General features: G+C 36.3%; 5 protein-coding genes across 5 annotated transcripts; 3 read left to right on the forward strand and 2 right to left on the reverse strand.

Annotated features, from left to right (window-relative positions):
- Positions 1-13: 13 nt before the first annotated feature.
- YEL1 (Arf family guanine nucleotide exchange factor YEL1) lies at positions 14-2,071 on the reverse strand (the record flags this gene model as incomplete). Its single annotated transcript, XM_003959865.1, has 1 exon — positions 14-2,071. The coding sequence occupies one exon, from the start codon at positions 2,069-2,071 to the stop codon at positions 14-16; it is 2,058 nt and encodes a 685-aa protein (XP_003959914.1).
- A 1,455-nt stretch (positions 2,072-3,526) lies between these two features.
- On the forward strand, positions 3,527-5,536 carry SKT5 (Skt5p; the record flags this gene model as incomplete). Its single annotated transcript, XM_003959866.1, has 1 exon — positions 3,527-5,536. One exon carries the CDS (start codon positions 3,527-3,529, stop codon positions 5,534-5,536), a length of 2,010 nt encoding a protein of 669 aa, XP_003959915.1.
- Positions 5,537-5,729: 193 nt separating this feature from the next.
- On the reverse strand, positions 5,730-9,185 carry KIP1 (Kip1p; the record flags this gene model as incomplete). The annotated part of the gene is made up of 1 exon (XM_003959867.1): positions 5,730-9,185. The coding sequence occupies one exon, from the start codon at positions 9,183-9,185 to the stop codon at positions 5,730-5,732; it is 3,456 nt and encodes a 1,151-aa protein (XP_003959916.1).
- A 1,444-nt stretch (positions 9,186-10,629) lies between these two features.
- Positions 10,630-13,455, forward strand: SEF1 (Sef1p; the record flags this gene model as incomplete). Its single annotated transcript, XM_003959868.1, has 1 exon — positions 10,630-13,455. One exon carries the CDS (start codon positions 10,630-10,632, stop codon positions 13,453-13,455), a length of 2,826 nt encoding a protein of 941 aa, XP_003959917.1.
- A 314-nt stretch (positions 13,456-13,769) lies between these two features.
- KAFR0L01730 (uncharacterized protein) lies at positions 13,770-15,875 on the forward strand (the record flags this gene model as incomplete). The annotated part of the gene is made up of 1 exon (XM_003959869.1): positions 13,770-15,875. One exon carries the CDS (start codon positions 13,770-13,772, stop codon positions 15,873-15,875), a length of 2,106 nt encoding a protein of 701 aa, XP_003959918.1.
- Positions 15,876-15,888: the final 13 nt, after the last annotated feature.

Genomic DNA, 15,888 nt, shown 5'->3' on the forward strand with positions numbered 1-15,888 from the left:
TTAAATTAGTCAATTACAATTTTATGTTCTCTATTTCATGCTGTAGCCTTCGAAGTGCCTCGAGATACAAAAGTCTTTTATTATACTGTCCACTAAGAAATAAGTATTTTGAGTTCCAGTTATCCATAACAAGCTCAAACTGTTCCTTATTACTTGTACAAGATTTCATCATTGATTTCTTAACCTGGTTATGATCGTCAATAACCGTTTCTAGCCACGAAACGAGGATTTCTAGTTTGCCAATCTTTTCATTCACTGGAGTCATATCGAACAGTTCGCTCCCAAAGCTTGAGAAAGATTCATATGAGAGCAAAGGTTTCCATTTTGAGATTTTAATGTTACGACTATTCTCCTTAGCCGACAAGAATCTAGTGCTCCATCCGTATTCTTCGTTAGACACGGATTCAAACTGCTCATTTGGTATTGGGCTCAATCTTGCTGCCCAAACGTTCATGCATGCCACATATCTTTCAGATAGTTGCAAATCATTGGTCTTGAATTCTATCTTTATTCGTGGTTTCTTTCCAACTTTTGGAAAGTACAATATGAAACTTCTTAATTCGTCTTCACCATTAGACTCAGGGAACACATTTCTTGATTTCAATATTATATTATTTTGAACCAATTCACTGCTAGTTTCATACAAATTATAAACGACGCATATGGGATTCAATGCCTTGAAATCTTCCATATTCAGTAGTAATAACGATTCTGGTGATTGGTTGTCTATTTGGGTTTGCTTCAATTTGAAAATAAATATTCTACCTTCATAGATTCTTACTCGGACTTTTACCCAATCTGCTTTATCATTTATAGAAACTGTAGTCTCTGGAGATTCCGATAGGAACGTCTTCCCCTTCAGTGATTTTTTGAACCATTTGAAAAATGATTTACTTCTTCTCCGAGCTCCTAGTGTTTCAATGACGTGACTTGAATTATTCTTATGCGTCCTATATTGTAGTAATCTCTCAAAATCTCGCTCAGTAATTTCAACAATGGAATCAACCGACCACATTGGATTTTGCACAGCTCTCAGTACTTTATCAAAACGTTCCTTTAGGTATAATTGTGAGAGAGGGACGTTATTTTTATAGTTCCAATCGGCAATGCTATGTAGAGAGGACAAAGTTGCGGATGTTGTCTTCCTTAAGCCAACATTTTTGGTGGTAGATTCAGATAGTGGAACTGACGTTGATCGGTGTGAGGAGACGGATTCTCTGGAAAAATCATGCTCTGGTTGATCCTGAAAAGTTTTAGTTGGCATAGCTACCTCCGGATGGTACTGTTGACATGAGAATAACGGTAAAGGATTCCGTTTCAAAGAATTATAATATGTAAACAATTCGTGGGTCACTTGATGCTCTAAGTATTTATAATCAACATCAAAGGGTTCACCATTCCTACTGAATTCGGAGCCTATCGCTTTCAAAGTATTGTTAATGAAGCCTTTTTCAGATAAAGTTTGCTTACGTTTCTTGAATTTGTTACTAGATCTAGATTCTTCATTTGTCAGGCGTAGATCAGTATTTAGAATTAATAGAGAAAACAGAATAATATGACAAAACTTGTAGTTTGATTTCCAAATTGTTGAAGGATATTCTTTTATCCATTCCTTACTTATCTCTTCTAATATTCGATCAATATTCTGTGCTTCAGCAATGAAATAGAGGAAACTGGATAATTTGTGTAAAACAGACAGAAGTGACATTGGTAATGGACTTATAAGATGAATAAAACAGTTCAAAATATCTGCATTTTGTTCACTTCCTAGAAAGTTGGCATAATTTGTGTAAGGAACCTCTGCAAATGTGCCATTGATTATTTGTACTGCAATTAGCTCACTATCTTTCTTGCCCCTATGCAAGCTGTGAACAGTTGTATCTACATCATCAGATCGTTTGAGCGATTTTATAGTCCTAGCCTTGACAAACTCATGAATATTTGTCATCTTTGGTGATTCGATTAAAGTATGATCAGTAGAATTTATGCTCACCTCAACGTTCCACCTCGTATTTTCTTGTTCCTCTTCCTTGTGCCGTTCGACCAAATGATTCGGCACATTGGTAGTCATTTTAACAGTTATATTGACACCAGATCTTGATTAGGAACGGCTATCTTATGCCTTGCATGTACGAAGATTCTCTTACCTTTAATTTTCAATTGACTATACCATCAATTTGGATACTGCTTAGTCGATATCACCCACACATCACACTTACTGAGAGCTGATAATGAAGAGGTAACTTACCATTCGATGTTTCTCGACAGTTAATCAGCTGAGTGTTATAGTAGTATGTACGTTAACTCGAAGAGTTTGGTAATCGTTTTATATATTTGCCCAGTGAGAGGTTTCAAAGAGTGTTTTAAACAATGAGCGACGGTTGAATAGGAGTTGAGCCTAAGCTGTAAATTATACAAGACACCAAATTGTCGCACACAACTGTTGGCACATATTTATTGCTATGATAGGACGAAAGTCTCAAAATGGCACATCTTTTTTAGCTTCTGACACCATTAATAGAAGATTCAGACACTTTGCAGCACAATAATCTTCGTGGGATAGCTCAATCGCTATGGGCTCCCTTCAATCGTGAAGTAGTTGTATATGTGCAGTAAACTTTGCTCATCAAGCTACAATGTGTGTTCAATAAGTATTTGCCCTCATTTCCCAGGAAAAAGTCTGGGTTATACCTTGTATCTTGTGTAACGGTAATGCATCACCATTAAATTGTACTGTCATGTAGTATGGTAACACCTATTTGTCACACCAACCATTTTGGGAGAAATTTATCTATACATAACTGATTGATGTATAATGCCACAATTGCATTTATTCTGTTCATTTCTCTTTTTGCTCATAATCTTGTAAAGATGTCAATTCTGCCATCGAACATACTTTCCTGTATTATACACAATCAACGAGGTCTAGTGACAGTAATCGATAAATTGTTCCCATTAGCAGCCTTCCTGAGTTTCGAATGATAAGAAGGAAAACCGAAACATATCTAATAAAGAGATTAACCTTACATCTGCAGATGAAAATACCACTGGCTCTTCTGTGCCCTACAGATCATCATTTTCCAGTCAAAAACTGCCAAAAAAAACATTGTTTCGAGCAAAAATTAACCATTCAACGGCCACCATCATCAGAAAATTCCAATGGTTAAACTCTTCGAGTTTCGAACTCGATGGGATAAACCAAATTTGCGACTGACACATTTCTTATATTTGCGTTTTCCTTAACGCGGGTTTATCAAATTCGTGTTTCAAAAAGTAATGCAAATTTAAAAATTCTATTTATAAAATATGCATCAACAGTTTCTGGACAATCTCCACAATCTATAATAGCGATTTCTTGCCATATTATAGGTTACTGAATTCTCAAGTGATATATTATTCTAAAGGTTGCTTATAATAGCTGTTTTCTTCGAACAATCTCGTTATTTTTTAAAAGCATCTCTTATATTCGTGGAACCACCCCCCAGCACTCGCTTCCTGCCGCTTTCGACCTCATCACACGTCAGCAATGGCAACGGCTTCTAATCCCATCCACCCCTACAAAAAGCATCTTTTGGAGTCTCAAAATGTTCCTGCATCTATCTTTGAAGAAGGTTCTATGAAAAATTCAATGGCTAATGAAACTCAGGACTCATCTTCTACAGAACAGCATTCAGAACCTAGATTTATACAGGACAGTGATGGCAGACCAACTTCTGTTAGTGCAGGAAATGGAACACTGCACTCTATCTCCCCAAGTCCAGCGACATCAAATTCTCATACAAGAAACTCCTCTTATACACAAAATAGTAACAAGATGACCCCGCAAAGAGCTACAAAATCATATCCCAATATGTCTCCAATGTCTCAAATGAATAACTCGTCTGGGAATGTGCATAATAGGTCTATGACAGAGGCTCCATTCACATTATCTGACAATACTACGTCGTCGATCTCTTCAAACGCAGAAAAGAATAAGAAACGTACTAAATCTGTTGATCTATCACACATGTACCTATTAACCAAAAATAATGATACAAAATTAACTTCTACCAATGAATCAGTTGCAGATCTTTCGCATCAGATGATCAGTCACTATTTGGGAAATGAAAATAATTCGTCACTAGTACCTAGGTTGAAAACACTCGAAATGTATAGAGATAATGTTAAAAAATCAAAAGACCCAAATGTTTTATTTCAATATGCTCAATATATGCTGCAAACAGCTTTAACAATAGAGTCTTCAAATGTTCTGATAACAACTAATATATCCTCCAAAGATTCCGAAAACGTGACGCAGGCAGACCTGAAGAAGCAGTTCTTAAGAGAGGCTCAACATTACTTAAAGAAATTGAGTATCAAAGGTTACACTAATGCTCAGTATCTCTTGGCTGATGCCTATTCATCGGGTGTTTTTGGTAAAGTAGATAATAAAGAAGCATATATCCTGTTTCAAGCCGCTGCAAAACATGGTCATATTGAAAGTGCATACAGAACGGCTCATTGCTTAGAGGAAGGCCTGGGTACAACGAGAGACTCAAGAAAGTCATTAAATTTCTTGAAATTTGCTGCTAGTAGGAATCATGCATCTGCGATGTTTAAATTAGGTCTGTATTCTTTTTACGGAAGAATGGGTCTTTCGAATGACATAAATACAAAACAAAACGGTATCAAATGGTTATCAAGGGCTGCTGCAAGGGCTAGTGAGTTAACTTGTGCTGCACCTTACGAATTAGCAAAAATTTATGAAGAAGGTTTCATAGATATTATCATTCCCGATGAAAAATATGCAATGGAATTATATATTCAGGCTGCAACATTGGGACATACAAAATCTGCCACTTTATTAGGTCAGATCTATGAATCTGGAAATTCAGTAGTCTCGCAAGACGTTTCATTATCCGTTCATTATTATACGAAGGCAGCCTTGCAAGGTGACCCTGTCGCGATGTTAGGTTTATGTGCCTGGTACTTACTTGGTGCAGAGCCCGCCTTTGAAAAAGATGAGACAGAAGCTTTTCAATGGGCATCTAGAGCTGCAGCCGCTGGTCTACCAAAAGCCCAGTTTACATTGGGTTATTTTTATGAAAATGCAAAAGGCTGTGACCAAAACATGGGGCTTGCATGGAAATGGTATCGTATCGCGGCAGAAAATAATGATCCAAGAGCTCTTAATAAAGTAAATACCCAAGAGGGTACCAAATCAGAAAAGAAGAAGACAACCTACAATCATAAAAAGAATAAAAGTGTGAGCACCATTAATCTGTTTTCTGGTTCAAATAGTAATGCTAAGACTATGAGCTCCCCTGATAAATCTATAAGATACAGTAACTACTTCTCAACAGAAGGAGACCATTTACAAGCAAATGAACCTAAACCATCGAGCGAACCACAGTTTTTAGCTAATCCACCGCCACCTAGCAATGTAATCACTGAAACTAATAAAAAAAATTCTAAACTTTCAAAGAGAAATAAAAAAGAAAAAAGCAAAGACAAAAATAAAGATAACAAAAAATCGAAAGATTGCATTATTATGTAAACGCCTTTCTTACATTCATATAGATATATTTGATATATTTCTAAGCATTTGCATACATATAATAAGTATGTCGCAGCTTATTGTTGCTAGTAGTTGTTTCCTTACCGTGAATTATGTAAATGTGTTCGAAATGGAATAATTGTAACATTATATAATATGTATGAAGGTAAGAGAAAGGTATGCATGAATGTTTTCAGTCAACTTTGGTTGGAGACTCGGTTTCGAAACGTGTCTTCTTAGCTTCTTTTTCGTCACCCATTTCATTTGATGATCTGTCATTTTCATCATCTTTGCTCATGGTATTCGCTTCACCTTCAAAAGTAAAACGTCTTTTTAAATTATTAGTGGTATTTGGAGTTTTATTGAAATTATACTTCAAAGGGGGAGAGAAAGAATGTATCCTTTTAGCTGTTGAATTAATACTCCTTGGGATTAAAACCTTCGGCAGTGGTTGATCTGGTACAGGTACCGGTGTACTTGGATTAAATCTAATGGCAGGATACGTTGCATGAGATGGAGACCTGTTTTCTAATGGAATTGCGTCATTAACTTCAGAGGTTGAATTTTCAACTCTACTTGAAAGTTTTAAATCCTCATATATAGAATAGTTATGAGGTTTCTTAAACTTGGGTAGATCTACCATTCTACTGGCTATCGCATCCACTTTCGTTTCGGGACAATCGTGCAATGTAGCAGACTTATCGAGGTAAGGTTTTAAGGCATTCATTATTGAAGTTAGCCCGTTAGTATGATCTTGAATGATGTCAGTTTGTGTTGTGGAAATTTGATTCATATTGTCTTTGCATCCCTGTAAAATGTATTTGCATAGGTCTTCTGTTGAAGACTTGATGGCTTCTAGCCTTGTATGAGTGATGTTTGTATCTTCCTTTATAATATGCTTCAGCTTGCTCAATTGTATACTTTGACAATTAGAAATGGCTAACTGAGACTCACGTTGTCCCTGCTCAAATTCTTCGAGAATTTCTAATAATGTTTTGGAAGCCTCTTCGCCACAGCTCTTCAGTAATTTTTGTTTGAACAGTGTAAACGATTTTGAAATTGGGACATCTTGGATAGTTTGGTCTAACTGTAATGCCGTCGTTTTTGAAGTTTTATCAATGGTATCAGCAACATCCTGAAACTGAGTAATTAAAGCTTTCGAAGAGTTAACGCTCTGTTGAGCCAGGGACTTCAATGACATATCATTAACATTGTTTATTTGTGTTAATGTGTCACTTATTATCGAACTACACTTGCTGAGAACTCCACTGTCTATTTGGTCATGTTTTTTCTTTGCGCTTAATATAGCAATTGAAATACTATCGAAAACCGATTCCTTCTCTTTTTCTACATAATTTTTGAAATACTGCTCTAGTTCAAATATTTTTTCATCAGTCTTTATGCTTTTTTCTCTCTCTTCTGTGAGTTTTCCTTCCAAAGAGAGAATTTGTTCTTTCTGAGTGTCGACTAAAGTCTTCAGCTCTTCAATTTTCTTCAAGTATTGGGTTTTAGCCAGTACTAGTGCATCATTTGTCTTGAGATTCAAGTCTTGAAGGAACTGCTCCATACTGTGTCGTATATCATCAGATGATCCAATAGTACTTTTGTAAAGTCCTTTTATAATATCTGTATGTGAAGAGTAAATTTTTTCCATCTGTTCTTTTTGAGGAGTTGTTAATACCCTTATATTCTCTTGGAGACAATTGTCCAGCTCTTCAATGCTTAGTATTGTACTGCTGAAATCAAGTTCCTGAGTTTCCGTTAAAATTTTCTTCCTGAAGTTAATAGTATTGTCTTCCAACTCTTCGAAAACTCCACCAATGACTTCCTTAAATTTGATATTATATGATGATAAAGTTGTCTGTGATTGTAAGATGAATTTCATTTGGTTCTCTATCGTTCGAAACGTTTCTACCAAGAAGTCATAATATTTTTGGGAACTTAGTTGCAAATCATTTCGTTCAGTAGATATGAGGTCTATAAGATTTAGGTTGTTTTCATGTATAGTGTTGATTTCAGTCTCAAATAGCTTGAAATTAGATTGATATTCCCCAAATATGCTGATAAGAGAGGCTTGCTTATCCAATAAATCATTCGACAATTCTTGAGAATTTTTTAAACTTGTCTCAAGTTCTTTATTTATTGCCGTTTGGTTCACGTATTTCTCTTTGAATTTTTTTATCTGTTCTTCCATATTAACAATCTTAGCTTTTTGTTCATCTACAAGAATACCGTTACTTTCATACAAATCGAATTGTTCCTGTGTTATATATACCCCATCTTTCTGCCTCGAAGCTTTCAATTCTTGTCTTAACCTTTCAATCTCCTGGACATATTCATTTATACAAACATCTTTGGACATAGATTGGTTAATTTGAGGCGTATTTTTAATAGATTTTGCACGAGTGGCGTATTCCAACGTGCTTATAGTCTCTTCCATCGATATCTTAGCTGGAGATACGGTTGCTATAATACAAGTTTTTGTTTTACCACCTAATGAATCTTGTAATAATCTTGTTAATTTGGATTCTCTGTACGGGATATGCTGCGAATGATCAACTAATGCATTAATGACACGGCCCAAAGTGAGCAAGGATTTATTAATCAGACCAGCCTCCTGCGCTCTCATATTTTCTGCCCCAGAACGGCTAATATTTTCACTACCTGCTAAATCCACCAAGTTCAATTTTCCGATCTTTACATATTGTTCCCCAGATACGGGATCAATCTTAGTAATATTAGTTGTAATAGTGAAAATTGTATGAGATCTGGAAGATAAATCATTACATTTAGTAGACGCAACTTTCCTCTTCAATGAACCTTCTGTCAACAGTTGTAATCCTTCATGTGCTGACTTTATGTATATCTCTTCCATACCCTTAACCATAATTGAAGAATATGTATTATTTCTTGAAGACTTTTGTATCTTACTATTACCACTAGGTATATGGTTATCAAATATTCTAATAGATTCTTCAGTTTCCTTTGATTGTGATAACAAATCTTTTAATCTTTCATTATATAATTCTAAGAATGATATCTTCACAGAATATTCAGTTGATTCTCGCGTTAAATATTGGAACAAGTTAACTAAAACTCTGGGAATGATACCGGCATGCTCTCCTAGGAGAATTTTATCTTGAGATTCTAAATCACCAAGTATGTTTATGTCACCAGACATTGTGTAAGTTTTACCTGTACCTGTTTGCCCATAAGCAAAAATAGTACAATTATAACCTTGCAACATTTCATGGATGTAATTCTGCGCAGTAGCATTGAAAACCACTTCCTGATCGCTTTCTACTCCAAATACTTGGTCGAAGATGTAAGTTTTCTTGGTGTGAGACAATACTGAAGAAGGATCAGATAGAACAACTTCTTTACCTTGAGCACCCATAGTCGAAATAACCACACTACTCTTTTCTTCGATTTCCCTTTGATTTCTTGATCTACAACGTACGTAGACTTGTATATTGGAACCCAACTCACTCTCAAAATCTGGAGAATCTGGGTGCGAGTTGCTCAAAGCTGAAGTAGTCCTAGATCTTCTGACCGTACTATCCGCAATTGTACGTCTTCTCATCTCCGTCGACAGGGTTCTCTTTGAACGTGCAGCAGATGCACTTGTGGATCGCTCAAAATGCAGCATAATATGGATATCTATATCAAACGAGAACTTGATTTGGTGTAAGTCTACCAATTGAGAGTACCTTCTCTTTACGTGTTTGTTTACACAAAATTGCACTATTTAATTTTACCGCTCATCGGGAGTTTCAAATCTTGAAAAAAACCAATAGGCCTGATGTGGCAAAAAAATGACACAACAAAACAATCGAAAAATGTAGATTAGCCCACCGTTTCCGAGCTGTGGCATTGTAAGCCACAATGCAAATCTAAAAAGTGTCATTTAATGACACAGCAGAGTTTGGAAAAATACATTTTGCTATATTTCCCTCTTAACTCTCGTGTTCTGCATTGGATTTTCGTGTATAACGGTATGGAATGTGTTACGTGGTTTAAATAGCAAAGGAACCAACGTAGGGAGTTGTATATCAACTCGAGTCCTGTGGATTGGAGGAGCGGCTCCCACAGCTTATGCTATTGGCATGTTCTTGGTCGAACATCTTAATTTCTGTCGTAGTTGATAATACGATTTTTTCGTATACAGTTCAGTCATTCTGAATTAATACTGACAGGCACAGGTAAGCAAGCGTATTGTGAATCGATTTTATATACGTTAAGACCTATCTTATGGAAAGGAGGAAATATGCTCATGTACTAGAGATAAGAAAGGCTGCAGTTACTTACAATTGGTATGAAACTCGATGACTAAATTAAAAGCACCTTAATTTATTGAACTTCAGATTTTACTACCTATAATTGAACTACGAAACTCAGTTTTCATTCTAAAATGGTACGTTCTTTAAACTTTGCAGCGGGAATTGTCCTCTCGAGGTAATGAATACAAACAATAATACTTTCCATGATAGACAAGTGTGATCATTGAACAGTCGCTAGATCTAGTTCACAGATGTAGTGTCGCAATTGAGTCCATCAAAGCTTATGTATGGCATTGCACCTTCCATTGGTTTTTACATTACCACAGCAACCCTAAAATCCAACTTTATCACGTGATTCGGGCAGATAAAATAGGTGACGAATAAGCCAAAATGTTTCGGAATAAAGATACAGATGGTACCGTTTCCCTGGAACATCTATCCAGATGAAAGATGCTTTGGAACTTATAGAGGATACTTTAATTGTGGTTCGAAAAATATTGTGTTATTGTACGTTTCTTATTGGTCATTTATTGTGATTTCACTATCTAAAGAATTATTTACCAACGAAGCGCAGCCGAAGTGTGATGAATTTACTCAAAATAAACTACTTTTGGTAAGACTGCTCATCCAAGGAAACGGTAATAAGTAAGGCACCGTAGTTCCATTATAGAGTAAACTTTTCTTAGAGCCAGTTTGAATTGTCCTTTGTTCGTTATTTGGATTACTAACGAATGCGTTTGAGCTTTCTTTTCCAAATAGTAATCGCTAATTGATATACCATATAGAGGCAGAACGCAAGACAATACTATACAAATGGCCGATTCCAATATTCAAAATATAAAAACTTCGACATCTGAAACGGGGTTATTTCCACTTTCTAAGAAACGGCGCATTTCGGAGTCCATAGCAGTTGGTAGAGAGACTAATAATGTTTCCTCAAACGCGATTCGTAGAGATCATGCAGGAAGTCACAGACCCGTTACATCGTGTAGTCATTGTAGGCAGCAGAAGATAAAATGTAATGCTAATCAAAATTATCCTAATCCGTGCTCTCGATGTCAAAAATATAAGCTACATTGTGAAATAGACCCATCCTTTAAACCGCAAAAAGGTTCACAATTACAAACCATGCGAAGAGATTTGGATGATTTGAAACTGAAATTAGACCATCTTTTGGGTAACCAGAGCATAATATCACAAGCTTTAAACCAGACTGCCGGTGGTAGAGAAATATTGCATAGTTTGGCCGTTTTAAATGAAAGACATAGCCAACCACCATCCGAGCTCGAAGAAGATTTGACTCCTACCAATACATTTTCTGCACAAACATATTTGATAAGAGGGCCTCAGCTGCGATCCATGAAAACACCATCAGCCAAGTCACCGTCATTGCAAGATCGACATCAAACGTTGCCTGCCAATTTCACCTTAGAGAATGATCACTCAGACTCCGGTGACAGTAGAATATCTCTGAGAGATAATAAGAGTAAAGATCAAATACTTGCGACCCCATCTCTTTTCGAAAGGGTCCCTACACCAGATGACAAGATTGACCAGTTTCTCCTTGGTGAAGTTCAGATTCCATTAGAAAAAGCCAACGAGCTACATAAGCGATTTGTAGATGAATATTTGCCGTATTTTCCAATCATGTTTACTAATTCAGCAGCAGAATTGTATTCTCAATCCAAATTATTATTTTGGACTGTTATGTTGACTGCATGTCTGTCAGACTCGGAGCCAACCCTTTACATTAAATTAAGTTCACTGATAAAGCAACTTGCAATTGAGACATGTTGGATGAGAACTCCAAGATCCACACATATATCACAAGCCTTATTAATCTTGTGCATATGGCCTTTGCCTAATCAAAGGGTGTTGGACGATTGTTCTTATAGGTTCGTTGGTTTGGCTAAGTCTCTTTCCTTTCAGTTAGGTCTCCATAGGGGTAAATTTATGGCAGAGTTTACTAGAAGTCAAACATGGATGCCAAACGCAGAGAAGTGGAGAACAAGAACCTGGCTGGGAATTTTTTTTTCAGAATTATGCTGGGCAAGTATATTAGGGTTACCTCCTACTTCAAAAATCGATTATTTAGTCGATCGGGTGAAGTTTGCAGAGGACCAACCCTCTGTTTATGATAATAATGATGAAGAGGAAACCTCGTTTAAGTTACCCAGTAGATTCAAGAGACTAATTCTTCTTTCTGTATTTCAGTCAAATCTCTGTACAACAATGGATTCCAGTACTAACAGTCCGGATGGTTTGATAGAATGTGACCTCCGTGCATCTACTTTGAGTACGTTTGAACAAGAATTGGAAGAACTGAATAAAGGTTTGGATTTTGAAAAAGATGATGCTGTGCATATATATTATCTTTATGTGCAACTTATGATTTGTTGTTTTGCATTTTTACCAGAAATGCCTCTTAGTGTTCAATCTCAATATGTCTTGAAGGCTTATTCCTCTGCCACAAAAATTGTCACTCTATTGACAAAGTTACTGGAGAATCATCAGCTTATAGCATTACCCATTTATATCAGACAAAGCGCAACTTTCTCCGCCTTTATTCTGTTCAAATTGCAATTAAATTCAATGCTTTTATCTAAGTTTTTGAATTCTGCTAGACAATCGATTGTAACAATCCATAGGTTGTTCAGAAACCAACATACTGCCTGGACAACCTCTGTAGAGAACGATATTTCTAGAACTGCAAGCACTTTAGAACGACTAAATATGGTATTGATTAGACATCCGGAGGTCTTTTTGATGGAAACTGGTATAATCGCAAAAATGCGCTCACATTTAACAGGGTCACTGTTTTATGACTTAGTATGGTGTCTGCATGAAGCAGGCAGGAGAGAGAATAGCTCTGGGGATACGCAAGCTAAGGAGAGTTCTAAAGTGTCATCAGATGTTGCTGGAAACAAGATGTTGTATCCATTACCTCTATATAATCACATTGCAAGAGAAGACTTCAAAACGGTCACAGAGACTACGCCAGGGGGAACAACAGTTACAACACTTGTTCCTACTAAAGATGCCCTACGACATGCTGAGGAATTGGCCAAGACCAATAAGGATACAGATGGAGTTGTGAAAGAGATTAATGGTATTCCAATTTCAATGTTAGATGAAACGGGAAGTGTACGTCTATCCTCCACTAAGGGTAATTCTATCGCTTCGAATTTAGATCAAAGCCAAACAACTTCTGGTTTAAGTAAAATGGCCAATGTCAGGGCCGATGAAAAAGGTACCTATTCAAGACCACAACGGGCAGTTTCATCGATGACTTCCTCTATCAGGACAGGCCCAGAGTCACATTCCTTATTTACTAGAAGTACATCCACTGTGCCTCCTTCATTTCCTAATAATATGGGTGAAATTTCATCCTCTCGCGCAACCAGCAATGTAGAAGATTTCAACGTTTTGAATAACAGGAATACAGCATTTGGTGGGTCATTAGAAAATCAGGAAGAATCTAAAGCACAGGATTCTGATATAGATAAGGATAGTTCATGGAATATTCCACAAAGTGACCAATTGAACGATTTTTTTCAGCAGCAGACGGCTGGCTGGCTTGAAAACGGTCTTGGGAATGATGATATTTTTGGTTGGTTCGATATGGGGACCGAATTTTAAGAAGTTTTTATATATCCAGCATATAGTCCTTTGAGTTTCAGTTTCAATAGAGACATTGTAGTATTCAGTATTTTGATTCTTATGGTGTTTTAGATGTTGAGTATCAAGGTTCGTATCTCGTTAATATAGAGCAAATATATCAACGCGTCAGCCTCGCACATTAGCTAGAATGCCAAAAATTACCGATCGCATCGATAAATTTAAACTGAAATCAATAAATGCTGGAAGAAACTCTGGCAAATTTATGGGAATACATTATTCGAGAGGTCATTTATATAACAGCTAGTTCCTGGCGATTTTGAGAGAAGAATATTATGTTAAAAAGATGGAGGTTAGCTGGATTATCTAGTGGGAAAAAATCGAGATCAACCGAGGATTTAAACGTTAATGATACATTTAATGTGGATAGTTCTTTTGCAACACTGCCTATTCTCGAAGTTACTCGAGTCTCCACAATGGCTTCGGAAGAAGGTAACTTATTAAAAACGGTAAAGACCTCTGAGGAAGACATTTGTCCCGAAGATAATGTCGAGCAAAATGCCGCTAATTCGACTATTGTACCGTATTTGACACCTCAACCGGGGAACAATTTTTCATCGACAACTTATACAGCGGTGGACCCGTCGAATACGGCCATTTTAGATGTTAAAGAATCTAATTTAATGCCTTATGGTGATGGATCCAATAAAATTTTTGGATATGAAAATTTTGGCAACACATGTTACTGTAACTCAATATTACAATGTTTCTTTAACCATTCAGTTTTCAGAACTAGCATGCTTTCGTTTCCCTCGAGTAATTCTGACGGAGAAAGAGCTCGTACGCTAGAAACTTTTGGTAGGTCTAAAAGAAATATAAATGGCGTCAGCAAAGAATCAAGAAGCAGCTCAAACTCTCAAAACGAAATCTTAGAAGATGCTACAAAATATAAAGCACAGGAGAAATTGGCCCATGGTAAAAAATTCATAGCAGGTCTACTGAAACGTCATAGTTCTAGTGCTGAAAATGTCAATTACAGAGGCGCTGAAACCATCGCTAAATCAAGTGAGAGTTCATTGAATATTGATGATCTCTATATAAATGACATGCCAGGGGATAAAATTCTACCAAAATTGTCATCTTTTGATGACGAAAACGTTCTTAACAAGACGAAAAAGTATGACGGTTTAATCGTAGGTAGACCTGTATCTCAGGGAAGAAAAGATTCCTCATCTAGCGTCTTATCTACTAATGAAATATCAAATGAAAGCTCTGCTTCGGAGATAGATATGGACTATAACAGTGAGTATTTGTCAAGTGAAAAAAGGAAAAGAAATGCATTACTAAAAGGTCCTGTCCTAGACATTGATTCTATAGTCAACAAAAAACAAGATTCATCTTTGTATTATGCATTAAAGGACATTTTTGAGTGTGCAGTCGAAACCAACTTTCTATCTGGTGTAATTTCACCTGTCCAGTTCATAGACACTTTAAAAAAAGAGAATGTTTTATTTGATACAACAATGCACCAAGATGCCCATGAATTTTTGAACTTTTTAATGAACAATTTGAGTGATTATATTTGGGCTAATAACAAAAAAGGCGATCTTAAGATAGATAATTTTGTCCAGGACATATTTCAAGGAAGTTTGACGAATCAAATACGATGCTACACTTGCGACAGCATTACTTCCACAGAAGAACCATTTTTAGATTTTGCTATTGAAGTAAAAGAAGATGAAAATTTAAATATTCAAAGACATTTAGAAAGTTTTCATCAAAGAGAACTTTTAAATGGTTCTGATAAGTTTTACTGCGATCGATGTTGTGGTTTACAGGAAGCTGAGAGGCTAGTTGGCCTAAAAAGGCTTCCTAAAACGTTATCTTTACATCTGAAAAGATTTAAGTATTCCGAAGATAAAATGGCTAATATCAAATTATTCAACAAAATAGATTATCCCACATTTTTAACGGTATCATCGACTTTCGATTCAAAATTATCAAAGCGTTATGAACTCGCAAGTGCAGTGATACACCTCGGCGATGGCCCACAATATGGACATTATATCTCGTTGTGTAAAACAGAAACGTTTGGATGGCTATTGTTCGATGATGAAACAGTGGAGGCTGTTGATGAACAAACAGTACTAAGTTTTACTGGTGAAAATTCGGATACTGCATATGTATTATTCTATAATGAAGTATCCGAGTACGATGAAGTAAAGTCATCCACGCAAGCTTATGAAGAATACAACACTCATATCGATCAATTGATTAGGCATGATGACTGTTTACATCATCTTCATGATGAACCTCATGATAAGCCCATCAATGACAGTTTCAAGACCAGCACAGCCTCTTCAATTAATCCTGAAAAGAATGACTCCTCATCAAAGATTGGAAGAAGGAAATCACGATTGCTCAATTTTATGAAAAAATGATAGAATAATATTT

The sequence above is a fragment of the Kazachstania africana genome, chromosome 12 (genome assembly GCF_000304475.1).
Source record: "Kazachstania africana CBS 2517 chromosome 12, complete genome".
NCBI lineage: Eukaryota > Fungi > Ascomycota > Saccharomycetes > Saccharomycetales > Saccharomycetaceae > Kazachstania > Kazachstania africana.